General features: G+C 33.9%; 3 protein-coding genes across 4 annotated transcripts; 1 reads left to right on the forward strand and 2 right to left on the reverse strand.

The window, feature by feature from the left end:
* The first annotated feature begins 5,809 nt into the window (after positions 1 to 5,809).
* LOC147290952 (rRNA processing protein-like protein) lies at positions 5,810 to 11,947 on the forward strand. 2 transcript variants are annotated; one of them, XR_015121149.1, is made up of 14 exons: positions 5,810 to 5,883; positions 6,092 to 6,197; positions 6,290 to 6,486; positions 7,121 to 7,193; positions 7,461 to 7,535; positions 7,619 to 7,729; positions 7,818 to 7,860; positions 8,877 to 8,970; positions 9,648 to 9,750; positions 9,855 to 9,950; positions 10,523 to 10,640; positions 11,099 to 11,183; positions 11,307 to 11,480; positions 11,828 to 11,947. XR_015121149.1 is itself a non-coding variant. In XM_086236489.1 (13 exons), exons 2-13 carry the CDS (start codon positions 6,108 to 6,110, stop codon positions 11,428 to 11,430), a joined length of 1,209 nt encoding a protein of 402 aa, XP_086092615.1. In that variant the 5' UTR covers positions 5,810 to 5,883; positions 6,092 to 6,107; the 3' UTR covers positions 11,431 to 11,634. The 2 variants fall into 2 exon arrangements, 1 of the variants encoding a protein (XP_086092615.1); XM_086236489.1 differs by lacking the exon at positions 11,828 to 11,947 and having other exon boundaries at positions 11,307 to 11,634.
* Positions 11,781 to 17,410, reverse strand: LOC147290953 (TMV resistance protein N-like). Its single transcript, XM_086236479.1, has 6 exons — positions 16,551 to 17,410; positions 14,434 to 15,532; positions 14,026 to 14,328; positions 13,014 to 13,895; positions 12,213 to 12,798; positions 11,781 to 12,004 (listed from the first exon to the last, which is right to left on the reverse strand). The coding sequence occupies exons 1-6, from the start codon at positions 17,075 to 17,077 to the stop codon at positions 11,820 to 11,822; spliced, it is 3,582 nt and encodes a 1,193-aa protein (XP_086092605.1). The 5' UTR covers positions 17,078 to 17,410; the 3' UTR covers positions 11,781 to 11,819.
* Positions 17,411 to 19,403: 1,993 nt separating this feature from the next.
* Positions 19,404 to 26,535, reverse strand: LOC147290954 (TMV resistance protein N-like). The gene is made up of 6 exons (XM_086236478.1): positions 25,692 to 26,535; positions 22,499 to 23,600; positions 22,084 to 22,386; positions 21,092 to 21,976; positions 20,410 to 21,010; positions 19,404 to 20,172 (listed from the first exon to the last, which is right to left on the reverse strand). Exons 1-6 carry the CDS (start codon positions 26,216 to 26,218, stop codon positions 19,973 to 19,975), a joined length of 3,618 nt encoding a protein of 1,205 aa, XP_086092604.1. The 5' UTR covers positions 26,219 to 26,535; the 3' UTR covers positions 19,404 to 19,972.
* Between the last annotated feature and the right edge of the window lie 245 nt (positions 26,536 to 26,780).

The following is a 26,780-nucleotide window of genomic DNA, read 5'->3' on the forward strand; positions in this document are numbered from 1 at the left end:
TGTTAGTTTGGTATAAAGTTGTGATTGTTAAAAAATTACAACAATAATTTCATATAGTATAAGAGTTTAAGATTTAAGATTTAGACTTTAAAAGATTAAAATAACCTATAAACTAAGTCTGAATCTTAAACCATGATAAAATTACTAGAAAGAACAAAAAAATTAAGTTATAAATGTGAGTCAGTCAAAAAGTTGTAACTATTATTAATTAAAAAGTTGTGACATGTTATACACTAATAGTTTAATTCATGAAATAATATTTTTACTTAACACCTGAAAATATTAGTAGTTAAAATTAAAAAAAACTGTTAGCATGAAATTGCTAGATTTTACTCCTAAAATAAATTTTTAATATTTAGTTAAAACTCTTAAAAAAAATTTTAATTTTGCATCTTATAATTTCTTGGCTGGACTAGATAGAGATTAATGAAGCAACTTTGTCGATGGTTGACATTTGACCCGAAGATATTGTAATTTTTAAATAGCCACGCAGTGTCCTACACGCGCTAAAAATCATCGGATCATGATGAGACTCATGTCACGTGACTGCCATCACACGGGCCCAGAGCTGTATCGAGTTAAGCGCGTGATGTTTACTCAAAGAAATTATTATTATTATTATAATTTTTTAATTTTTTTGGTTGGTCAGGGAGAAACCGATATTGAAAGTGTAGGTTACCGAGTTGGGTTGGGGGCGATCCGTTGGCATTTTAGGTTGTTAAGGAAAACTGCTTCATAATATTCAAGGGTTTTGGAGGGGAAGGTGGGAAACATATAAATGGTCTTTGAAATTCAAGGCAAATTTAATGTTAATAAATCACACTTTTCATGTAGCATTGGTAAGTCAAAGTCTCAAAGACAAGGTAAACGGAATCAATAATGCTAGAAATATTAAATTTATTTATTAATGATGGAATGTTAAAAACTGCTTAGTAATTTAGCATTGCTCTCACATTAAATATGTTAAGTTTTTAAATCAAAGATGAGAGAAGCTGAAAAGATAGATTAAGATTAAAATATGTTAAGGATTCAATTTCTTTTAATGTAATTAATACGAACATAAATACTTATTGAATCTTTTTACTCAGTAAACTAAGACATTAAACTTTTATAATAAATATTCAATATAGTATTGTAGTGGACAAATCCATGTGTTAAGATCTCAAGTCACCCAATTAGTCTAAGTCCTACCATACGTGAGAAGCATGTTCAAAACATAAGAAATATAAACATTTACATTGCAAAACTAAAAAGTTCTCTTCCTGCAAGAACTAAAACTTCAAACTCCATAAATAATCCTAACCATCCAGCATCTTGAGTTCAAATTTTATCTTGTTTATGCTGCATCATAAAAGAGATTGGTTTCATGAATAGATAGTACAGTACATTGTACTTAATGTTGACCAAGTATTAGTCAACATTAGATGAACTAGGTAACTAACATGGCCATAAATACTCATTAGGTATGCCCATCTAAATTGATTAAAATCTTGACTAATCAAGTTGGTCCATTTATAAATTGAGCCAATTCATTCATAGATGTTTTGATCATAATAATATGGAGTTAATTATACTTACACCCCCTGAGGTTTATCGTCTTTTCACACACACCATGGGGTTTCAACAATTACACATATACCTCCTGATTGTTTAAAACTATTGCATATAATCTCCTACAAGAGAAAAAAAATAAATAAACAAAAATAAATATTTGTATTGAGGTTGGACCTTACACCTTGAGTAATCTTATTAGGTCATTTAAGCCCTTAACATGTCATTTTGCATAATTTCTCACCATTTGCGTCTCACTATAGGGGATTATATGCAACAGTTTTGAAACCTCAGAGGGTGTATGTGTAATTGTTGAAACCTCAGGAGGTGTATATGAAAAGAAGATAAACCTCAGGAGGTGTAAGTGTAATTAACTCTAATAATATGGTGGATATGATCACCGATCTTTTATTTTTATTTTTGATAAAGAGAGATTTGAACTTAATATCTACTTTGACAAAAAAAGACTAGATGTCATCTATTAAACCAAATGACCATAGACTAGGTCTTTCATTCCTCTCTCTTATTATTTCTTAAATTTTTTTCTAAAATATTATATTGTTTTAATGCATTTAAACAAATAAATAAATTTAGGGCTGTTTGGGAGTACTTTTGTAGGAAACGCTTTTATTCAGTAGTGTTTTCACTAGTTGTTAAAAACACATAAATTTTTAGGTCCATTGATTTTAACTACTAAATTTCAATAACATTTTAGTTTAGGTACCAAAATTAAATAACATTTTAAGTTAGATACTAGTTGAAAAGTCAAACAAAATAATAAAATAAAAGGTATTAGAATTTACAAATATTACATCACATGTCACTACAATAAAAAAAAAAAAATATTACATCACAAATATTACATTAATTTATACTATATTGTATTAAAAAAAAATCAATCTAGTCACAACTTAATTGGTAAATTAAAGAAACAACTCACACCACTATACTATTTATTATTTTGAGTAAAAATATTGTTTTGACCTCTATTTATACTATATTAGTATATTGTAGTATAATTTATCTAAAAAAAATTCAATTAAGTCACAACTAAATTTGAAGTTATGACAACTTAATTGGTAAATTAAAGAAACAACTCACACCACTATACTATTTATTATTTTGAGTAAAAATATTGTTTTGACCTCTATTTATACTATATTAGTATATTGTAGTATAATTTATCTAAAAAAAGTTCAATTAAGTCACAACTAAATTTGAAGTTGTGAGTGTCGTACAGTCACAACTAAATGTGAAGTTGAGACTACATTAGCAAATTTTCAAAATAATATAAAAGTCTCAAGGGCAATTTTGTCAAAACCTTATAGATTTTAACTAACACTCATTATATGTGGGCCAAAGGACAAAAATGTTAAATGAAAAAAGCTCAAATTAAAGGGGCCAACATATTTGTGACATAATCTAAAAAATTACATTTAAATTTAGTAGTTCAATTAAAATATTATATAGTCTTCATGCTATATCAAAAAATTATTAAAATTTGATATCATAATTTTTTATAAACTTTTTTGAAAAAAATCAAGTGCTTCTTGCAAATATACTTGAAAAAGCTTCTTAAGGAAGCACCTACCATGTGCTTCACTAGGCTAGGAAGGACTTCTAAGTGCTTTTATAATCCAAAAGCTTTTTTTTTTTTTTTTTTGACAAACTCAAGTGAAATGTTTTTAACTATTTGATAGCGTTTTTAAGTTTTCTAAAGTCTAAACACACCGCTAAATAAACCATTAATGTGTTTAGAATATTTAAAATCCGAGTGCTCATAGTAAAATTTAGAAAATTGGTAGAACCACACCACCCATTATCTTGGTTTAAGACTTGGATGGGCTCTTCACTATTAATTTATGACACATATCCAGTGATTAATGGGACATGACTTTACATTGGTAAGCTCGGCTTTAGCCTTTTAAGCCTAGTTTTGGCAACTCATCCAGGAAAAAGCTGAGATATCCATGCCTTGCTTTGCCACGTGCGAGAGGGTTTCACGTGCACCAGCATGCCTTGCTTTGCCACGTGGTCCCATTATTGCACTCGTGCGTGGCACTCGGTCTCTCCCCAGCCAAACACGCACATCTTTCAATCATTGGATACTCCACACTCACTAAATCCACGCGCCACACCAATAACACGCTACACGCGCCTGTCTCATGGTTCAAACTTCAAAGCAAGAGAGCTCATTTACTCAATCTTATAAGGTCTAACCATTACCATAGGGTCCATTACATCCCAATTTTCATATTGAAACCTAGTGGGGCCATGAAATTTTAAGCATGTTGATTTGAACATGAGGGGGTTGGTCGGCGATTATTGATCTTTCATTTACATTCACGTGAATAAATAGTTAAACTATGAGTTTAATGAATATGTGTGATATCTTTGAATTAGAGTTTTAATTTTTTTTATATATTATTTGGACCTAACACAATATATATAACTAAAATTTATAAATTTTTGATGCCCTTAACATCAAAATTAGAGTTTGAAGCTGTTAACTCACTTGCTTCTCTTTTGACCAAAAAATAAAAACTCACTTTGTTCTCCTAAAACGGCTCTATATAATCATAATATTTAATTTAAATTAAATAAAATAATTTGTACCACATTTCTTGTATGTTATATCGACCACATTTATAATATAAGTGAATCTATATTTTACATGTGTAAGTTTTATTTCTATTAGAAACATGGTATATAATAGTAGACTCATTAAAGTTCGGATTGTGTGGGAAGTTACCCTCTCACTTATAATTTGATAAACATATTACACTTCTCTAACATCCCAACTTTTTCTTTAATATATTTCTTAAATATGGGGGCAAAATACTTGATAAAATATTAGAAATAAGTTAAAACAAGGACAATGAAGAATATTTCAGAGTTTTTTCTCTTAATAAAAAAGAATTATATGAAATCCTTCCTCTTATATTGCCCTGCGAAGAAAAATTTATCGGTCTGCCAATGGTACGTAGTATATATACAATATTTATTATTTAAAATGAGTAATAATACTCATTTGAGTTGCTAGTTTTATTTTCCATGTAAAAACAACATACTAAGTTACTAATTAATCAATCTAGGGATGTTAACTCAGTCGCAAACCTTTCAATCATGAACTCGCAGATTAACCAAATAATTTAAAATTCCAAATGTCAATAATAATCATAGGACCGACATGTCATGGCATTGGCATTCTTAGCTATTATATTCGGGTTCATGTGCATAGTGAATCTATACCCTCTCTAACCTTATTTAAAATTTTAATTCGAATAATGCTGTATCCAAATAATATTGCTACTCAAATCATAAGAATACCACCATTATAGGATGGGGTGGTGGAAGAAATCAAGAATATGCATTTTGAAAGTGGGACCCACGTGCTTGGACATAATTGCATGTCGGAGGTAATACCGTAATATTAATTAATCTACACAATTAAAAAAATATTTATTAATCTAAGTACTTTTTTTTTTTGGCCAAATTAATCTAAGTACTTATGTAACATATATTATATATGATGTATCATGTGCACAATGTTGGTAGGTTCAACGTGGGGTCATGTGCCTAAACCTTAGCTTGTTTGGTCAGTTCAAAGATTTGTTCGCACGTACATGATCACTTGAAAATTGTTATTTTGGTCATTCAATAGATTATGTTAAATAGTTGAGATTAACTTACCTATACAGAAGGGGATATGTGGTATGAGAGAGAGAGAGAGAGAGAGAGAGAGAGAGAGAGAGAGAGAGAGAGAGAGAGAGAGAGAGAGAGGGTCGTGGGGTCACATGTAAATGCATCAATCAAGTCGTGGGGATCCCCTTATGTTCAACTTTTGAACAATGTCATATTGAGCTTTAGGATGAAAAAAATGTCTCAACTTTTTTGATGCTGTGAATTGCATCAAATGGTGGTTAATTTCCAAATTTGTTTTGATAAATGTATAATTTTCAAATTTTGATTTCCAAAGCTTTTATGCCCAAAACTTTGTTGTGTCAACTCTTTCTCTCTTACTAACATACCAATGATCTTCTTGCCCTCAATAAAATAGAGAGAATGCTGGATCGAACGAGACGGACCAGGGCTTGTTGGTGTCACAAGGAGTTGGACCTGAATGGAGGCTAAATGGGCTTAGCCTTTTTTCTCTTGAGGCCGAAGCTAGGCCCATTTAATGTCCAAACCCAAATACTAGCCCATATCAGGCTTAAACCCCCATAAACCCTTACTTTGCTTCTCAGACATCGGACCAAAAACAAAGCTTCTCAGACTTCTCTGCATCTCAAGTCTCAACTCTCGCCGTCTTTCTTCTTTCACCTTCAAAAGGTTAGGGTTTCTTTCTCCCTCTCTACGCATTTATGTGGGCATCCTCTTGCTTTGTTTGGGCAGTTAATACCTGTTTGGTTCATGAGAAAATGTGGAGATGACACAAGGAAAATTCATTAATTTTGGAATCGAGGATTCCTAATTTTGAAAATTTTAAAATGAATTGAAGGAAGTTGTTGCATAAATTTTTGGGTGTTTGAACTTGCAGGGTCTCAGAAGTCAGAATGGGGTTTCCTTCAGAGAAGCAGAGAAAGGCTGGTGACAGTGACAGTGAGTTTGAGGACGACGATGATTTAAACAGTGATGAGCTAAATGTTAGTTTAATTTTTAAATTTGTTACTGTGTTTCGGTAATAATTCAATTTTGTTTTGTTGACTGTGTTGTTAATTGATGATTTGTAATGCAGGTGGAGCAAGAAGATGATGATTTTGAGGTTGAGCAGGACGAGGAGGAAGAAGAAGTTACAGGAGATGAAGAAGAAGAAGAAGAAGAAGAAGAAGAAGAAGAGGGGGGAGAAGAAAATGGTGATGGGCAAAACAATAACAAAGATGCTGAGATGGAAGAACTTGAGAAAGAATACGAGAGTCTTCGTAATCAGGAGCAGTAAGACTTCTGTTTAACAATCTTCTTTTTCCTTTTAATTGGATTTGATTAATCAGAATTAATACATAGATTCTGTTGCTATGTGTGAGTTATATGCTAGTGTTGATTACATTGGTGTTTTGTCTCAAAGCTTCAAACGACGAGGATGTGTATTTTGTTTGTAGATTTTAATTTTACCCATATTAATCCTAAAATATTGCATAAACTTGCATTTTAGTTTATTTAGCACTAAAAATATATAAATTTAGGAGATGACTAGCATTATATTTGGAGGTCAAGGTTGGGGGAATATCAGGAACAAGATGGGGACCTTTAATATTAGGGTGAATAAGTCAGTTACTAAATTCTATAGTCCATGACTGTAACTTTAGAAATTGAATACTGGGCCATTTTCATCTTAGCTCTAGGCTAAGTTTTGGTAACTTTTTAGTTTAGTTAATGTAAAAGCACGGACCAACATGAACATGTATACATAGTACATCCAAGTAAAACGAAGCTATGCTTTCCTGTGTGCTGGTGTGTAGTCATTTTCCTATGTGTATGTAACTTTTTAGTTCGTGATAAAACAAAATAAAACATGTATATCAGCTGATGTATGGAGTTATTTTTATTCTTTTTCTTTCTTTCCATTCAGAGATATTTTAAAGAATCTAAAGCGTCATAAGGATGAAGATCTTCTTAAAGGTCAAGCAGTGAAGAGCCAAAAGGTGTGTTACTTGTAAATAATGGCTCTTATAATATCTGCAAGATAGGTTTTATTTGTTCATTGTGAAATTATTGGTCCTTGTTTTAAACTTTTTTTTTTGGGTACTCTCACCATAAAGTTGACAAAATGATTTATAGATTGTTGACTGTTGCGATCTCATTAATAATTCTCGTTGGAGTAGATTATTACCTGATTGATTTTCATTCTGTACCCTTGTCTCTATGCTGTTTTTTGATTTTAATAAATTTCTCTTGCCTTTCGCCTGAAGGCTCTCTGGGACAAAACTCTAGAGTTCAGATTCTTGCTTCAGAAAGTATTCTCAAGTTCAAATAGATTACCACAGGTTTGTTTGCAGTTTTATTATTTTTCCTCGTTTTCCTAGCTCTCTGTCGTGTAAAATGGTCATACCTGAGAGGTTGTCTGCAGGAGCCAGTTAGGTCTTTATTCTGTGGTTCACATGAGGATGTCAATGTAGCATATTCGGATCTAGTTATCTCATCAAAGAAAACTTTGGATTCTCTAGTGGAACTACAAGAGGTATGGCTGTTGTAGAAAATTATTATGTCTACTTGGTGTTCTGTCATATTACTACATTTACCACATCATTCTGCTTTTTTCGTTGCAGGCTTTACTTGAAAAGAACCCATCTATCACTCAAGCAACAGATAGTATGTACAAACTACTTTTATCATAATTTTGAATTTATTTTGCAATATAAATTTATCTTCTATTGGTGTTGTGCATAAACTATCATTTCCTTCAATGATAAGCATTACTAATACATGAAGCTTTTGCTATGAATGTTGTGTTCTTTTTTCCCTGTTGAAGTTTTTAATAGCCATTTTGATCCTCGTAAAGAGTGTATATTTGAACCATACAGCTACAGTTATATCTTATCAAGTTGAATTTTTAGGAAATGCTTCAAGTTTCCTACCTTTTATGTGAGGGTTCCCAGAATTTGAGAACTTCCTCTGCAATAGTTATTTTCTATAATGGAGAATGTAAATGGTCAGATTATGTTTGTACAAACTACTATGGGTGTCAATTGATTGAAATGGATTGGACTCAGGCCTTGCCTGAGCTCAGCGCGAAATGCAAACGATCAAGCTTGAGCTCACGCCAGCTCAATTTTCGAACCTAAAGCTTGGCTGTGGATTGAGTTGGGGATAACTTTGGGTCTGCCCAATTGGAATAAAAGTTGTGCTGAGTTCTGATCAAGTTCTGGCCAGCTCAATAGGTGAAGGTTTATAACCCATTAGGTGTGAAATTCAGTCTGATCCAATAAGTCTGAAGATTTGCTTGTACTTAAACAAAAATTTTGACACTTCGACTTGAACTACAAGCTTTAAGTAAGGAAACATTAATTTAACCATCCTCTCGGATAATATATGTATATGAGTTAAATCGGATTGGGCCTTGTTTGGGTTGATCTGAGCCTGGACCAAGATTAGCCCGAATTTCAAATTCATCCTAAAAAGTCATCCTGAAATCCTCCCAGCTCAAACTGATAAGCTTAGCCCAAAAGTTCAAGCTTTAGGGGCGAGAAAATTTAATTTCATGTTCCTTTGCTGGTGCCTTTGGTCTAATTACAGTCCTAGTTTGTACTGCTTGGGTTTTTTTTAACTTCATACTGCATATGTACACTACATGCGTTGCTTGTCCTTATATAGTTTTTATTCTTAAGGTAAACCTGGACGATCTAAGCAGTCAGAATCATTTAAGAACATTGATGTTGATGATGATGAGGATTGGTTACGGATTTCTCAGTTGCTTTTGAGGTACTCAGATCAGATTCTAGATACGCTCTTGTTGCATTGAACTCTATCTATACTTATGTAAAAGTAAATTTTGTTTTTTGGAATTCTATGTCAAATACTCGTGAGTTTGCTGATCCATTTAGAGGAGCAAGAAATTTCGAAAATTTTCCCGGTGTTGTGAATTTCTCTTAAATAGTAGATTCAAATACCTTATTCGTATTCATGATTATTGTTATTTGTTTCTTAGGTAGTGAATAGTTCATACCTAATCTTATTATGTTATGACGTTTCCTGTTAACCTGCTACAGATGATATGTATCAGAGGATTTGTATTTAAATTTGGTTGATCTTCTTAATAAATCCACCTATGGCACTAAAGTGTATTTGTATGTTTGTAAAGGGGCTAGCAAAGGAACATGAAACACATTTCTATATCATTTTTGTTGTTAAAAATTGACAATAATGTTTACCCTGATGTTAGTACACTCATGGGCAGTATTACCAGCATAGCTTCTATATTTGTATTCATGCTCCAATAACCTCCCTTGCATGCTTTATGGCAATTTGTTCTACTTTGTGGTATTCAACATTTTATTACTCTGTGCATTAAAAATCTTTTAATGCAATTAATTCCATATTGTAATCAGTCCATATGGGTAACTTCATCTAACTAAGACCTTTCATGTTGTATCTTGTAGAATAGCTACTTTTAGAAACAAATCAATAGACAAATGGCAGAGGAAGACACAGGTGACGACAGGTGCTGCTGCTATTAAAAGCAGACTGCAAGCTTTTAATCAGGTTTGGCCCTTTGCTTGAACTTGTAATCATGCCCTGCCCTTTGAGTGAGCTTGTAATTCTTTGCCAGATGTTCAATAGGGTCATTTTTTCTTTTCCAATTGCAGAATATTAGTGAACAAGTTGCTGCTTATATGAGAGATCCAAGCAGAATGGTTAGGCAGATGCAGATGAGGAGATCAGCAGTTGGTGTATTTGGGACTGTAAGATTTTAAATCTTCCCTTAAATTGAAAAATGAAATTATTGAAAATCTCACTGTTCCCAAGGTTGCATGTTCACATGCTCAGACAGACTTGTACTTCATTTATAACAAGATAATAAATAAGTTTTTATTGATTTTCTTGTACTTCAATTTTCTTTGCTTGATGAGTGTGCTCCTTAACCTTTGACTTTGACCACTATACAATTTTGAATTATGCCATCTTTGCGTGACGGTTGTGAGTTTTTCTATACCCATCGTGCCTCATGCGTCATTACTCATTAGATTCAATTTACTTTATTTTCCACTTAAGATGTGAAGCCTTTGAGTTTTGTTTTTGTAATATGTTACTAATAACGTGCCATTAGATATAATGTTGCACATCAGTGTTTAGTTTTTCTTTATAGGTCAAATGTTTGAAGAAATTATAAATTGAGATGTTTCTCTTAAAATGTTTAGATACAATGTTGTGTGAGAGGGAGAGTGAAATAAGACCGCACTTCCTCTTTGATGTGTTATGAAAGTTTTGTTTCTATTTGCACAAATCGATTAATTTGATTCCTTTACTCTTATAGGAAGCACAATCTGATGCTGGTGCACAAGCAGATGGTGATCCTGAACTTTTGGATGACTCTGAGTTTTACCAGCAATTACTGAAAGAATTTTTTGAGACGATTGACCCAACATCCTCTGGTAAAACTTGTGTGGTATCTTGTACTGTGTACATGATTGTTTCACACACTTATACCCAATCTGTTAGCATACCCATAGTTCAAAAACATCAATTGCAAATTGAATTGCGTTACCAAATTATGACATATGATTCCATCTTTGCAAGTCGTATATTTGGGCATGGTGGTTAATTTGCTGCTTTGGAATCCTCTAACCAACTTCAATCAACTTAATTACAATGGCAGTTTCATTTATAGATATCTATATGTGTAGTGGTGGAAGTTAGTGTCCTTTAGAATTTCATTTATTGTTTCCACTATAGTGGGCTTGGACTATTCGATTCTTAAACTCTTTTATTCAAGTTTCTATAACTTTCGAAATGGAATGCACTAGGGTAGTTGTAATTAACAATCATTACCTATATATATATTGTCAGCATATTACTCAACGACTTTGATTTGAATTATTTGATTATCCAGAGTCGGCCTTTTATTCTCTGAAGAAGTTGCATACTAAGAAGAGGAAGATTGTTGATAGACGAGCCTCAAAGAGTCGCAAGATAAGGTATCAGTAGATTCTTCGCCTCATATGAAATTGCTTTGATTTTGTTTTGGAATGTTGGAGCATCTGTTGTGTATATATTAGCCATTAATATTGAAAGCTAGTGCACTAATTATGGTTTTGCAGGTATAATGTTCATGAGAAGATCATAAATTTCATGGCTCCAGAGCCTATGGTTCTTCCTCCTATGGTTCCTGACCTCAATGATTTGTTTGGGCTGAAGACTGCAAAACCAGCCTCTGTAGTGTAGTAGTAGTTATGCAAGGCTGAGCCAGCTGTATAGTCCTTAGATGATCCCAGGTTCTACAATATTGTAACCAAAATTCACTTGTTTGTTTGTTTGTTGTTATTTAATTGATTTGATTTGATATATTTAATATCATATATAGATGCTCTGTTAAGATATATATTTCTGTAATCCATACAAATTTTTGCAATGTGAGCCATTCATGTCCTTGACTTTGTTAGTTTGTACTGTATACGTAGCTAAAATTAAGTTCCTACCTTACAATATGTATAAGGTAAACTAAATCCCCATACCTCCCTTCTTGGATGGGGAATGCAACAAGAACAGTTTCCTAAGTTAAAGCATGCACAATCTTGGATCAATAGAAACTGAATAATATAAATACAACAAATTCATGTAGGGGTTATGAAGTACTGCTGCTTCTTTTGCTGAGAGAAATAGAGAATGAATAGAGAAAGACACAGAAAGATGCCAACGACCGTGATGAGCACCTTCCAACCTATAACACCACACTTATTGCTGCCGGCTCTTGTTGCTGCAAGCGTAGCATCATCCTGTACTTGCTCTTCTTCTTTGTCTAAAAAACAAACAAAAAACAAAAAATTCCAAAAACTTAGAGGAAATGTTTTGAAACCAATGTGGTTCGATATATATGAAGTGTTTCATGGAGTATCAACTATCAACCACTTAGATCAGAAAAATAAACTTTTATCAACGGTGTAATTGTTTGCTTTTTCTTATGAAAAAAGTTGCAGTAAAATCGAATGCGTCGCTAAAAGGCACACCTGTATTTTCATCAGAGTCATCCCTAATGAGGTTATTGAACCAAGTCGACCGACGAAAATCAGTATTTGGCAATGTCCAGCAGAGGAAGTTTATGGCCTCATATATTGACAAATCTGCACGAATCAAAAATTGATAACAAGGATCCTTGATGTTGTACTGTTTGGTACTCGTGATATTCTCTTCTTGCTCGTGATGCACAACCTGGATACCCCACTCCTTTGGCTGAAGCGCATGTTTCATAATTACTGAAACAAGCACTTCATCTCCACCTTCCAATTGATTTTCCAAGTTCCAATGGCTTAACCACATCATGTCTTCTCCTTCATCTGGAACACCATAGGATGTTGGGCCATACTTCCACTTCACATCCTTGCTCTTGTTTTTAACTTTAAACATTATAGGATGTTCCAGCCACAGCCAAGAATCACTGTCAGACTTTGCATAGACCACGAAGATGTTCAAGCCTCGAATTCTGCGATTAGGCACAATAAAAGATATGGAGGACTCTCTACTTTTATAGCTGAACCGACTTGGAACCGCATTTCCAGGAAGAAATGTGCTGAATATACCATGTTCATACAGTCCCTATATATATAATATATGCCATGCAAATCATAATATTAGTCAAGTACTCTGTCATATGATAAGAGAGAGAGAAGCCCTTGGGGTTAGCCCAAGTAGTAAGGGTGGGTGTTGTACCTAAGAGTTATGATTAAGTTAGGTTCAAGGTTCGACTTCCTCTGATATAACACACAGAGAGAGAGAGAGAGAGAGAGAGAGAGAGAGAGGTGTACATGTACCTGCACAGGTCGTCTCTGTTCAGAATAATAATGCACACAAGAGTCCATCCGAATGGTTGGCATGGATTCCAAGTTGCACAAGCCCAAGAGCTTGATCATTTCTACATCAACTCTTTCAATGGGTACTAACTTGCAGTGGTGCCCATACTCAACTAGGTTGCGGTTGCCCCAAAATAAGGTTGAGTTAATTGATTCACACAATATTGATTGAAATGTTAGTTTTTCTAATGACGTGCAACCAGCCACATTCAATTCGTGTACTTCTTGTAGCCCTACAAGGGACTTGAGCCTCGTACAGTTGAAAAAAGAGAGTTTCTCGAGCCTCTTTATACCGTTGATGAAATTTGGTAGGTGACAAATTGGATTATTACTTAGATTTAATCTTCGCAATGAGGAGAAGTTACCAAAATCCCCAGAAAAAGCATCATCTAAAAGATTGCACCCATTAAGACTCAAAGACACCAAAGAGCATGGTAAAGAAGTCCAGAAAATACATAAACTTCTTCTTGGCCATGACTTTACCTCCCTACTGGTACTGAGTAATTGATTTACGGGAATTCCGTCTGTTTCAAACACTTTCAGAGATTCCAAGTTCCTCATCCTTTCCATTGGAAACTCATTAAGATTTGAGCAACCGGATATAATAAGTGTTCCAAGTGATTTTAGCAAAAACATGTTTTTTGGAAGCATCCTAATACGTTTGCAATTTTCCATATTCAAGTAAACAAGCCTCGCCAGTTTTCCAATAGATTCATGGACATCAATCAAGCTTGCACAGTTTACAAGAATCAATTTTTCTAGATTGGAGCAAAGGGAGAAGTCAGGGGTTTCAGTAAGGCCATGAGAATGGCTAAGATCAAGGATCTTCAATGATGGAAGACACTGTGGAAAGAAAATAAAGAAAGAAACAACTTGAGGACATAATTATTTTAGATGTTCACTTAGTTATCATATTAAAACCTTAGGAAAAAAAAGAAAAGAAAAGGATAAGGATAAGTGTAGAGTGACATACTTTTGTTCCCTTCCAGACTTGCTTCAAGCTGCTACAGTGCATTTCAAGAACAACCAGGCTCTCCAAAGAAAAATCAATGGGTATAGAATCCAAAGGAAATTCAAACCAACACAACCATCTTAATCCCGTAGGAAATTCTTTAAAACATCCATTGAGTTGGACATAACTAAGATGTAGTAATCTTAATTTGTGCATCCTTGCAAATGCATTGGTTTCAAAGACGATCGCATCTGAATTTATTGAAGAAGTGTCTGCAAGGTGCATATGCATATTCAAGACAAGACCTTCAATTGTTTGCGTACCCTAAAAAAAAGAAAGAGATCGAAAACATTTGAATGAATTAGTTGCATAAATGGAAACGCACACACACACACACACACATATATGCATAGAAAGTATGTTTCTTACATTCTTTTCTCTTAGTACTTTGAAAGAATCCTTATGATGCCATAATATGCTTCGTTTTCCAAGTTCCTTTGATTCTAGGCGGACAATTTCTCTTCCCATGTCACGAATCATGTCATGCATATGCACCTTGTCTTTTCCATCAATTGTCACTAAACACCTATCAATGAGATTTTGAATACCAACAATTGTGTAGAAATCACATCCATTTAGTATACTAACGATGTAATCTTTGTCCCTTTCAATAAAAAAACAGGCAATGTGGAGAAATAATCTTTGGTCATGATCATCTTGTAGAGAGTCATAGCTTATCCTTAGTTTATTCATGATTTCACTATTTGGAATAACTTCTAATTTCTCCAATGCACTTTTCCATACATCTATATTTTCCCCCAGTAGAGAAGAACCCAAAATTTGAAGAGCTAATGGAAGTCCTCCGCTATGGTGCACTACCTTTTCTGAAAGTTCCACGTAATCTTGAATGGGACGGTCTTGTCCAAAAGCATGCAAACTGAAGAGTTCTAAGGATTCATTATAATCCAAACTTTCAACATGATGTACCTTAGTAACTTGGTGAGCCTTTGACAACCTTACACGCCTAGTTGTTATGATAATTTTACTTCCTGGATAAAACCAATCTCGCATTCTAAGTAGTGCATCTAATTGGTCCATATTATCCACATCATCGAGAACAAGAAGAACCCTTTTACAACTTACAACATCTTGAATCTTAGTTATCCCCTCAATAACATTGTGTATATTCACTTTTCTACCATTCAAGATATCAGAAAGAAGTTGTGTTTGTATTTGAACTAACCCATTGGGTTGTTTTGAAATTTCTCTAATATTTGCAAGGAAACTGCTTACTTCAAATCTCCTCAAGTTTGAATCATAGACAAATTTTGCAATAGTTGTCTTCCCTATTCCGGGCATCCCATAAATTGCGAGTACACCAACATCTGTTGATCCATCTTGTAACCATAAATTAATACTTTTAGCTCGAGAATTGATTCCGATCATTTTGGGGTCAATTCTTAAGGGTGTACGACTTAATTTGCCTCCAATCACTTTAACAATCTTTTTTATGAACTTTGACTCGTAACTGAAAAATTGCAATCAAAATGAAAAATAAATATTCAAACATACGTCACTTAATGTAATTGCAATATAAAGTCAATAAGATGAAAGAATTATAATTTAGGTTCGAACTTCGAACAATGGGAATATGGGATGAATGCTGAAAGTTAAAACCATGCTGACACGAAAGAAAGAACAATAGCACAGGATCTATACAAATTTAACCAAGTAGTGCACTACACTGTTTGTATATGAGATCAAGAAATGACTAGCTAGCTAGGGATCCCCTCAAACGATGACTAAGTTCATCACTTACAAGTTACAACTATATCTTGCTTTTTGTAAAGATATCCATTTGGACTTATTTTGATGTGACCTATTAGACATCATGAATTTTAAACTAATTTCTTTTTTAATTCAGCTTCGAATTACTCACCATTGTTCTGATTATGAAGCTTTACGGTGAAAGGAAAATGTGAAAGTCTCTTTTACAGTGAAAGAACTTAAAAAAAAAAGTGTCTTTTCTTTATGATTTTTTTTTTCTTTTTCTATGCATTCTTAGTATAGTTTTATAGTTAGAATTGTTTATTTTACGTGTTACCCTTAAAAGATCATTTGCCTAAAAAATTTATCAAATCGAAAATCATTTAGCTAGTCATTTAATTATTACCGGCAAAGAAATATACAATTTTAGTGACAGTTAAACTTATCGTCTCTTTATTTGATAACAGTTAAATGATTAAACAATTTTTGATTTGATTAATTTTTTACCAAGATAATCTTTTAAAGAGTGATCTAAAAAATAAACGATTCCGTTCATAAAACTCCATGGCCAGATTAAACAAAAAAAGAGAGAAAATACAAAAAAAAAAGTCACGTAGACTAAACTACTCTTTTGTCGTTTTTAACATATTCAGTATTTTGGAGACAGGCCGGAAGATTTTGAACATATTTATTCCCTGTTTTGGTAACTAATGTTTTATAAGTAATTAACTAATTCAGACCCCCCAAAAAAACAAACTGTGATTTAACTAAGCACGTACCTATCAGCTTCATTTTGTAAGACCATCCCTGCAAGATGTGCAACTTGTGTAAGTGCTGCTCTCCATCTCTTCACCTTCTCCATTGATTGAGTTTTCTGGTGTCGAGCAAATGCTTTTGCAAAACTTGCAGTCTGGTTCCTCACTTGAGAAGGATGAACGTCGTAGAAGACTGGTAAAACGACATGGTCGTCCTTGGAGGTCCTCTTGCGTTGGAGGATCATGAGAAGCTCGTCAAGGCACCATGTGGAAGACGCGTATTCTTTCGAGAACACAATAACAGAAGATCGTGAGTGTTGGATGGCTTTCTGCAGTACCAGCTTAAGATCTTCTCCTCTCTCAATTTCATCGTCATCTCGGAACGTGCGGAAGCCTTGATCCACAAAGGCTGTGTAGAGGTGGTCAGTAAAAGTCTTGCGAGTGTCTTCGCCTCTGAAACTCAAGAACACGTCATAACTACATGGGTGATGAGAAGGACAAGTATTAATGGCAGAGGAGGTTTGATGAGCTTCCCTCATGACAAGAGCCATCGATGAACAAACAAACAAACAAAGTGAAATTAAATACCAAATTGTTGGTGGTGAATGTACATGTAAAGCAAACCATTTAAAGCAAAGCAGCTCATGAATGACCAAGTGACTTAAACCGATCAATCGACCAAATGACTTCAAACCAATTCACTTGACTTGACTTAAAACCAATTGACTTAAAAAGATTCTTATTTATTTTGCATTTGTCAACCAATGACAACCACAATAATCTTGAGGGATCAAATCTAGTTATCAAATAATGTTTAAGTAGCTAGGTATTTGTTAAATAAATAAGACTCACAATCAAATTTGTACAAATGAAACATTTCATGAACAAAATTTGTGACGGTATACATGCCAGAGATTCTCACATAATTTTTTATTTGAAGAGATTCTTCCTGGTATCCACTCCATATTGTATTCTAACAATCTCAACTGTATATTTTTATGTCTTTTATTAAAAGATCATCTCTGAACAAAATTAGACAAATAAAAAACTATTAAAACATCTCATTTGGATCAAATAAATATATCAACAAAATATTTTCAATAAATACTTAAAATAATGACCATTTAATTAAATACTCAAATGGTTTCCGATTTTATCTAATATTTTAAAAAGAGAATTCTCTAATAAAATGAACAAAAATGCTCTACAACTAACCAGTTTTTTGGGTCCACTACACAATGTGATATCATGATCCAAATTGTTCATATTTTAGGTCTCTATTTAAAGATTAACCTTGCAAAAAATCAACCAAATCAAAAATCATTTAGCCATTTGATTATTATTACTATCATTTCATGTTTTATTAAAAAATTTGTGTTCGTCCATTTATATGAGCACAATTAGCTTACTAAGTTGACTAAACGATTTCCGATTTTATTTATTTTTTGCAAGGATGATCTTTGAATGAGAATCTAAAAAATAAATGGTATAAATTATGAGATTACATTGTGTAGTGGACTAAAAATGATGGTTAGCGTCGTATTATTTTACTTAGGGCCCGTTTGGAACTGCTTCTTAGAAATGCTTTTACTTAGTAGCGCTTTTACTGAAAACGCTTCTGTTAAAAAGCACAAATAAATTTTTATAAAAAATTATAAGTGGTACATGCAAAAGCACTTGAAAGTGCTTCCTAAAAAAACACCTGACAGGTGCTTCTCAAAAAACTCCTTACAAACAGTGCTTTTTTTATTCATTTCTACCAAATGCAATCAAAAGCGCTTTTAACAGTTCTAAAAACAGTGTTGAACGAGTCTTAACTGATTAGCCCTAAAGCACTTCTCATGAAATGAAAGCTTGCTTTATATATATATATATATATTAATACCTTGTTAAAATTAAATAAAATTTAGAGTGGTCTTAAATTTAAATAAACGTAACAGTACCGCATCAGGTAGATTAACAAAATTTGGTAACCTTAGGCATTCCACAATGCAGTCTGAATCTGATCCTCAAATCCATTTTTTTTGGGTATAAAATAAATATAGTTCAGCCACAATAGGCCAAAATGTGATATCTCCATAATTTTTTAAGACCCACAAAAATTATCCCTAGTTTTGGATATAGACTATACCCAAAATCAAATTAAATGGTTAACTCACCAATAAATAAATGAGTTAAATATTAATATCTCTATATTTAGGCCTCAATATTATTATGTTGTTGATTTCCAAAAGTTATATTTTTATATTTTTTGACACCTAAAATTAATTTGGGTATTGAATATTTAGAGATCACCATCGTAGAAGTCCGTAGTACTTGATAATGAGTAGCTCCTAGTCCCATGAAAGTGGCCATCTTTTTTCCTAGAAATTCACAATCTCATATAGTCATATGTGTACAAGAATCTTCTATCTTTTTCTCCTTAATTTTCGTTGTAGTATTAAATGCATATATATTCATTCTTCTTTCTTAATGACCCCTTTTTTACTCCCAGCTTTATTTTGTGGTTCACATGATCAGGGTGTCATTTGTCAATCTCTTCTAAGACTTTGAATTCCGTTTCTAGCTAGTACTAGTGGAACGGCATGTCATTTGTCAATCTCATCTAAGACTTTGAATTCTGTCTCTAGCTAGTACTAGTGGAACGACGAGAAGTAGCCATCGTAGAAAATTCAAAATTATATATTTAGTCTACCTAGCTGGTAATGTTTGGTCTATGCATGTTTAGCTAATTTGTAGTATGAGAGGAACGACAATATGATCATGCGTATATTTTACATGTTATATATTGGATATATGCATAACAGAACTTTGAAAAACACAAATACGTGAACTAATGTAAATTCATGTAGGGGTTAAGGACTGTTACTTCTTTTGCTGAGAGAAAGAGAGAAAGAATAGAAAAATAGAGAGAAACAATACAGCGGCCATGATGAGCACCTTCCACCCTCTGAAACAGGACTTGTTAATGCCAGTTCTCGTTGCTGCAACTGTGGGATCATACTGTACTTGCTCTTCTTCTTTGTCTAAGAAACATACAAATAGCAAACAATTCCCAAAAATTAGTGGAAATGTTTTTCAAATGAATATGGATCGTGGAAAGTGTTTCATGGAGCATCAAATATAAAAAATTAAGGAATTGATTCTTGCCAAGAAGAGATTAATTAGAGTACCAAACTCATATCCCTTGTTTCAACTCACAACTCTTATTACAGGCAGAGCACAAGGCAAGGACTTACCTGTTCTTTATAGTCTCTGCAATTTTACTCTTCAATAGATGACTAAAGATAAAGATTTATGGTTGAACTAGAACATATATCTAAATGGGACAAAAACAGATTCCAAAGGTAAAACATGCAGTACAATCTTGGATCAATACACATTTGATATATGCAAATTAAACACAAGTTCAGAAAGTACAAAGGTGAATGAAAAAAATAGAATAGTCATGGAGGGATTGTGGATTGTTGCTTCTGTCGCCGAGACAAGGAAGAGCGAGCAAAAAGAGAAAGAGAGAGAAAGAAGCCAGCAGCCATGATGATCCCCTTCCAGCCTCCGAGTCCGTACTTATTGTCGCCGCCTCTCGTTGCTGTAACCATGCGATCATCCTGTAACTGTGGTTGGTGTTCTTCTTCTTCTTCTTTGCCTAGAAAACATACAACCAAAAATTGGAGGATCAATGTGTTTGCAAGGAATGTGGATAGGTATACAAGCTAGTCTTTGATGGAGCATCAACTATCAATGAGACTTGGATCAACAAAATAAACTTTGATATTAATTTATCAGCGTTGTTAATTAATGTGTGATTGTTTTTATTTTTATTTAATTTTTGTTTGAAAATATATAATTGGAGAAAGATGAAATGCGTTAATAAACAACACACCTGTATCTTCATCAGAGTCCATAACAAGTTTATTAAACCAAGTTTTCCAAGCGAAATTAGTTTGCCAATTTGCAGGTCTCCAGAAGAGCAAGTATGTTCCTGGCATCTCCTCATAGCGTGATAAATCAGCACTAATGACAATTGGATAACAAGGATCATCCTCCGTGGTGTTGTGTTGGCTACTCGTGATATTCTCTTCTTCCTCGTGCACAATTACGTTGATGCCCCACTCCTTTACCTGAAGCCAAGCTCCCATCAGTACTGAAACAACCACTTCATCTCCACCTTCCAATCGATTCTCCATCTTCCAGTGACTTAACCATATCATGTCTTCTTCATCATCTGGAAGACCGCAGTCTTTTGGGCCATAGATCCACTTCACACCCTTGCTCTTATTTCTGACTTTAATAATCATACGATCATGAACCTCCGACGAAAAATCACTGCCAGACTTTGCATAGACAACAAAGACGTTCAAGCCTCGAATTTTCTGATTAGGTGCAATGAAAGATATGGAGGACTCTGTACTTTTATGGCGGAACCAACCTGGAACCTTATTCCCAGGAAGAAATGTGCTGAATATACCATATTGATACATGCCCTATCATTTGGGAATCACAATATTGGTCAACTCTTTGAGATGGTATCTGAGAGAAACAGAGACAGAGACAGAGAAGCGTACCTGGATGGGTCGGCTCTGTATAATTTCCCCATATACATGCCAATTTATTTGAATAGTTGACATGGATTCCAAATTGCACAAACCCAAAAGGTTGATCATTTCTACATCAACTCTGCCAATGGGTTCACACTTGAAGCGGTGCCCAAACTCAACTAGGTTGTGGTTGTGCAAAAGTATCGGATAGTTAATTGTTTCACACAAAATTGATTGGAATGTTACTTTTACCAATGATGTGCAGTCAGTGAGAAGCAATTTTTGTACTTCTGGTAGCTCTTCAAGTGATTTGAGCAGCGTACAATCCTTAAAAGAGAGTTCATGAAGCCTTGCTATACCTTTGATGCAATTTGGTAGGCTACAAATTGGATTCGCACTTAGATCTAATCTTTGCAGTAAGGATAGGTTACCAAAATCCCCCAAAAAAGAATCATCCGTAAGATTGCACCCTCTAAGACTCACAGATACTAAAGAGTGTGGTAAAGAAGTCCAAAAAATACATAAACTTCTTCCTGGCCATGAGTTGACCTCCACACTGGTAGTGAGGAATTGATTCATTAATGGAATTCTATCTGTTTCAAAAACTTTAAGAGATTCCAAGTTCCTCATCATCTCCATTTGAAACTCATTAAGATTTGAGCAACCAGATATAATAAGTGTATCAAGTGCTTTCAGCAAAAACATGTTCTCCGGAAGCATCCTAATATTTATGCAATCTTTTATATTCAAGTAAACAAGCCTCTCTAGTCTTCCAATGGATTCATGGACATGAATCAGGCTTGAACAGTTGATAAGAATCAATTTTTCTAGATTGGGGCAAAATGAGAAGTCAGTAATTTCGGTAATGCCATGAGAATGACTGAGATCAAGGATCTTCAAAGATGGAAGACACTGTACATGTAGGAGAAAAAGGTAAAGAAGGAAACAACATGGGAGTTAATTATTACAGGAAATACAGGAAAATAGAGGAAAAGGAAAAGTGTAGAGTAGTAACATACTTTTGTTCCCTTCTTCCAGACTTGCTTCAAGCTGCTATACTGCATTTCAAGAACAACCAGACTCTCCAAAGGAAAATTAATGGGCATAGTATCCAGAGGGAAATCAACCCAACACAACCATCTTAGTCCTGTAGGGAACTCTTCATAACATCCATTCAGTTGGACATAACTAAGACAGAGTAGTCTTAATTTGTGCATCCTTGCAAATGCATTGGTTTCAAAGATTATCTCATTTGTATTTATTGAAGTCTCCAGAGGGTGCATATGCATGTTCAGCACAAGACCTTCAATTGCTTGCGTACCCTAATAGAAAAAGAAGGAGAAAACATTTAAATAATTAGTTGCAGAAATGGAAACACACACACAAGCATATATATATATATATATATATATATATACAAAGCATATTTCTTACATTCTTTTGTCTTAATACTTTGAAAGAATCCTTATGATGCCATAATCTACTTCGTTTCTCAGGATCCTCTGATTCAAGGCGAACAATTCCTCTTCCCATATCCCGAATCATGTCATGCATCTGCACCTCGTCATTTTTATCAATTGTCACTAAACATCTATCAATGAGATTTTGAATGCCAACAATGGTGTAGAAATCACATCCGTCTAGTATCCTAACAATGTAATCTTTATTCATTCCAATAAAGAAACACGCAATGTGAAGGAATAAGTTTCGGTCATGGCCATCTTCTAAAGAGTCGTAGCTTATCTTGAGTTCATTCATGATTCCACTATTTGGAATAGCTTTTAATTTCTTCAATGCGCTTTTCCATACATCTACACTTTCTCCCCGTAGAGAAGAACCTATAAGTTTAAGAGCTAGTGGATGTCCTCCACAGTGGCGTGCACCCTTTTTTGAAAGTTCCACGTAACCTTCAATGGGATGGTCCTGCCCAAAAGCATGCCAGCTAAAGAGCTCCAATGATTGATTGTGATCCAACGTTTCAACATGATGCACCTTGGTAACTAGGTGATGAGCCTTTGACAACCTTTCACGCCTAGTTGTTACAATAATTCTACTTCCTGGAAGAAACTGATGTTTCATCCGAAGTACTGCATCTAATTGGTCCATATGATCCACATCATCTAGCACAAGAAGAACCCTTTTAGAGCTTATAGCATCTCCAATCTTAGTCATTCCCTCACTAACACTTTGTATTTTCACTTTTTTTCCATTCAAAATATCGGAAAGGAGTTGTGTTTGTATTTCAACTAAGCCATTGGGTAGTTTCGAAATTTCTCTAATATTTGCAAGGAAACTGCTTCTTTCAAATCTTCTCAAGTTTGTATCATAGACAAATTTAGCAATAGTTGTTTTCCCTATTCCAGGCATCCCATAAATTACAAGTATGCCAACATCAATTGATCCATCTTGTAACCATAAATTAATGTTTCCAGTTTGAGAATGGATTCCAATTATTTTGGGGTATACTCTTAAGGGTGTACGACGTAGTTTGCCTCCAATCACTTTGACAATCTTTTTGATGAACTTTGACTCGTACCTAAAAAATTGCATTTAAAATGAAAAGCGAAAAAAGAAACAACCAAATATTCAAACATGTCATGATGAGTTATAATTAAGGTACGAACAATGGGATGAATGCTTAACGTATTAGATAGTTCAAATCATGTTAAAAATTAACATGAAAGAAAGAACAATAGGAAAGAATCTCTTAAAAATTTAAACCAATAGTTCAAATCACAAATCATGTTTTATGAATATTGGAATTAAATTATGACTAGTTAGGGATTATTAATCAACGAGAATTCTCGCATCCATACCTAGGTCATTCACATCTGGTCCAGATCGAATCTTATATGAAAATTCTTTATACCAATCTTATACATGAAGCTTGTCCGAATGGAGATTCTATACAAGAATCCGGGATCTTATAAGAGAATATATCTTTAAGTATGAAAAACTTCTGGTATAAGACTAACATAAAGGATTTCTATATAAAATTTAATTTGAACCATATAACGATGACTGAAGCATGGATGCGAGAATCACCTTATTAATCAAATGATGATCGACTACGGAAATCACTTAAAACTACAATTTGCTTTCTTTCTTCTTTCTTTTTTTGCTTTCTTTTAAATACGGAGAATCATTGATTACTATAGCTTAAGTGCTAGTATTCTAACAAATTCCTTTTTAAAAAAAAAAAAAAAACCAAAGGTCAATAGCTCCAAAATTGTATTATATATGTGTCATATGTATCCTAGCATCAGCGGATGCAGCAGCTGTTGTAGCTTTGGGGCCTCCTTTTACTGTGATGTGGGGCCTATGTATTTAGAGCATGCCCAATACCAGAAATTAATTGCCTTAAATTTGATTAGAATCAATGTAAATTAAGGTCGCGCTTGTTAATCTTTTTGGTACGTTATGGTTTTAGTTTTGTTTTTAGTTAAAGACACTTAGAAATTAAAGATACGAGACCAAGAAGGAAGGTGGATGAGGGATGATAGAGAAGAAATGAAAGAGAATGCATAAAACTAAATTGAAAAAAATGAAAACTCTTCGGAATAATTTTTAGTTTTTTTTTTTTTTCTCATTCTACATGTATTTTCTCTTCTCTCTCTCCTTCACATATTTCGTCTCTTTTATTTTATTTTTCTCGTTATTTTTTTTTAGAGATAATTAGGCTTAAGTTTTTTAGAAAAATAGTTTTCAGATGGAGACCGGAGGTGCTTTAAAATTTATAAGAAAATCATTTTAATTCATAATAAAGTCTTTTTCCGATTTAAAGGGTATTTTTCCCTATTTGAAGGGTATTTCCCCTCCTAGGGTATAGAGTGGGCTTTGTAGAGACTGCATATTAGGTTTTAACTCTGCCCAAAATCTTGGAGTTAAAATCTAACATAAAGTCGTCAAAGAAGAAAAATAAAATGGCTTAATTAATTAAAAACTCTAAATTACTACCGGTCTTAGTCTAAAAAAGACTCATAAAATAGACTAGACTCTAAGTCTTTTTTTTTTTAATCTCTAAATCATAATTATAAAAATATAAAGTCAACTGGCACTTTTGCTCCTCGTACTTTCATGAAATTTTTACTTTAATTATTTTTTTTTTGGCAATTTAATTCATGTATTTCTAATACGATAACAATTAAGTCAAATAATTAACTTTGTTTAAATTGTTGACAGAAAATCTAGCGTGCACACATGAGTGACATTTTGAATATCTTACTCCACCTCGATAGATGCTTATGTAAGCCCCTAGCTGCCATTTTACACAATTAGTTTGGAAAAATATGCAGTTGCAGCGCGTAGGGATTTATATATGCATCCAAATGGATTATGATGTTTGAAATGTTACTCACGTGCTGCCACTTATGACGAATTTTCCGTCAAATTAAGTTAATGAATTTGACTTAATTACAATGAAATTGGAAATATATGAACGAAATTACCAAAATTAAATAAAACAAGAAAGAGTAAACATTTCGTCAAAGTACATGGAGGAATAATGTTATCATATATGAGGTCCTAAGATAATATATAGTCTACATTCTGAACTGTTAGCTAGATTTATATTTATATAATTGAAACAGGACATAATGAAATTCAGAAAGGGTCATAATTAACGCACCCATTAGCTTCATTTTGTAAGACCATCCCTGCAAGATCTGTAACTTGTGAAAGTGCAGCCCTCCATTGTTTGACCTTGCTCGACCATCGACTACTTTTATGGTGTCGAGCAAATGCTTTTGCAAAACTTCCTGTCTGCTTCCTCACTTGGGTTGGATCCACATCATAGAAGACTGGTAAAACGACATGGTCATCGTGGGAGGTGCTCTTGCGTTGAAGGATCATGAGAAGCTCATCAAGGCACCATCTGGAAGACGCGTACTCTTTTGAAAACACAATTACAGAACTTCGGGAGTTTTGGATGGCTCTCTGCAGTTCCGGATTAATGTCTTCTCCTCTCTCAATTTCATCGTCATCCCGGAACGTGTGAAAGCCTGCGTCATCCAAGGCTGTATAGAGGTGGTCAGTAAAAGTCTTGCGAGTGTCTCCTCTGAAACTCAAGAACACGTCATAATGGCATCGATGATGAGAAGGAGAAGTAGTGCTATTGGAAGAGGAGGTTGTTTGAGATACTGGTACAAGAGCCATCGATGAACAAACAAACAAACTACTTGGCCTGAGGAACTGAATTCCAAATCACTGCTTGTTTGGTGTGTATGTATCTGATCAGTGGAAAATAAGGCTTTAATTGATTGGGTCTACTTCCTGGATCGTGCAAACAAATTTACAGCAAAGCATGCCATAAAGTTACATACATGCACCTTTCTTTTAGTCAAGCAAATGCAAACAAGGTCTTCTACTAAAGTATTGCAATAATGGCCGCTGGTAACAGTGGTTATGGGGACCGCTAGACGTACTCTGGTGTCTTTTCTTTTGTTTCATTTCGTAACCAACAATATTTAATATATATTAGGTTGTCAAGCATCTTTCTTATAATAAATATTAAAGATCTTTGTATGCTTTAGGCATCGTTTGTTTCACAGGACTGTCTTGGCTTGGACTAGCTATAGGGACTGGCATAGACTGGCTTGACATAGATTAAGCTAGCTAAGAACTGCTTTATGTTTGGTGTAGTGCAGGACTAACAACCTGGATAATGAAAATAGTCTTGTCCTATGTTTGGTGCAGTGCAGGACTAACAAGTTGGAAA

This window comes from Dryas octopetala, chromosome 3 (assembly GCF_963921425.1).
Source record: "Dryas octopetala chromosome 3, drDryOcto1.1, whole genome shotgun sequence".
In the NCBI taxonomy this organism is placed as follows: Eukaryota; Viridiplantae; Streptophyta; class Magnoliopsida; order Rosales; family Rosaceae; genus Dryas; species Dryas octopetala.

Bases quoted from the DNA above. Each gene is read 5' to 3' on its own strand.
- LOC147290954 (XM_086236478.1), bottom strand. From the start codon at position 26,218: ATGGCTCTTGTACCAGTATCTCAAACAACCTCCTCTTCCAATAGCACT. The intron at 22,387-22,498 runs GTAAGAAATATG...TTTTTCTATTAG, and splicing joins AAGTATTAAGACAAAAGAAT to GGTACGCAAGCAATTGAAGG. The intron at 20,173-20,409 runs GTGTGTTGTTTA...TATGTTTTCTAG, and splicing joins GGACTCTGATGAAGATACAG to GCAAAGAAGAAGAAGAAGAA.
- LOC147290953 (XM_086236479.1), bottom strand. From the start codon at position 17,077: ATGGCTCTTGTCATGAGGGAAGCTCATCAAACCTCCTCTGCCATTAAT. The intron at 15,533-16,550 runs GTACGTGCTTAG...GCAATTTTTCAG, and splicing joins TTACAAAATGAAGCTGATAG to TTACGAGTCAAAGTTCATAA. The intron at 14,329-14,433 runs GTAAGAAACATA...TCTTTTTTTTAG, and splicing joins AAGTACTAAGAGAAAAGAAT to GGTACGCAAACAATTGAAGG.
- LOC147290952 (XM_086236489.1), top strand. From the start codon at position 6,108: ATGGGGTTTCCTTCAGAGAAGCAGAGAAAGGCTGGTGACAGTGACAGT. The intron at 7,194-7,460 runs GTGTGTTACTTG...TTTCGCCTGAAG, and splicing joins AAGCAGTGAAGAGCCAAAAG to GCTCTCTGGGACAAAACTCT. The intron at 10,641-11,098 runs GTAAAACTTGTG...TTGATTATCCAG, and splicing joins GATTGACCCAACATCCTCTG to AGTCGGCCTTTTATTCTCTG.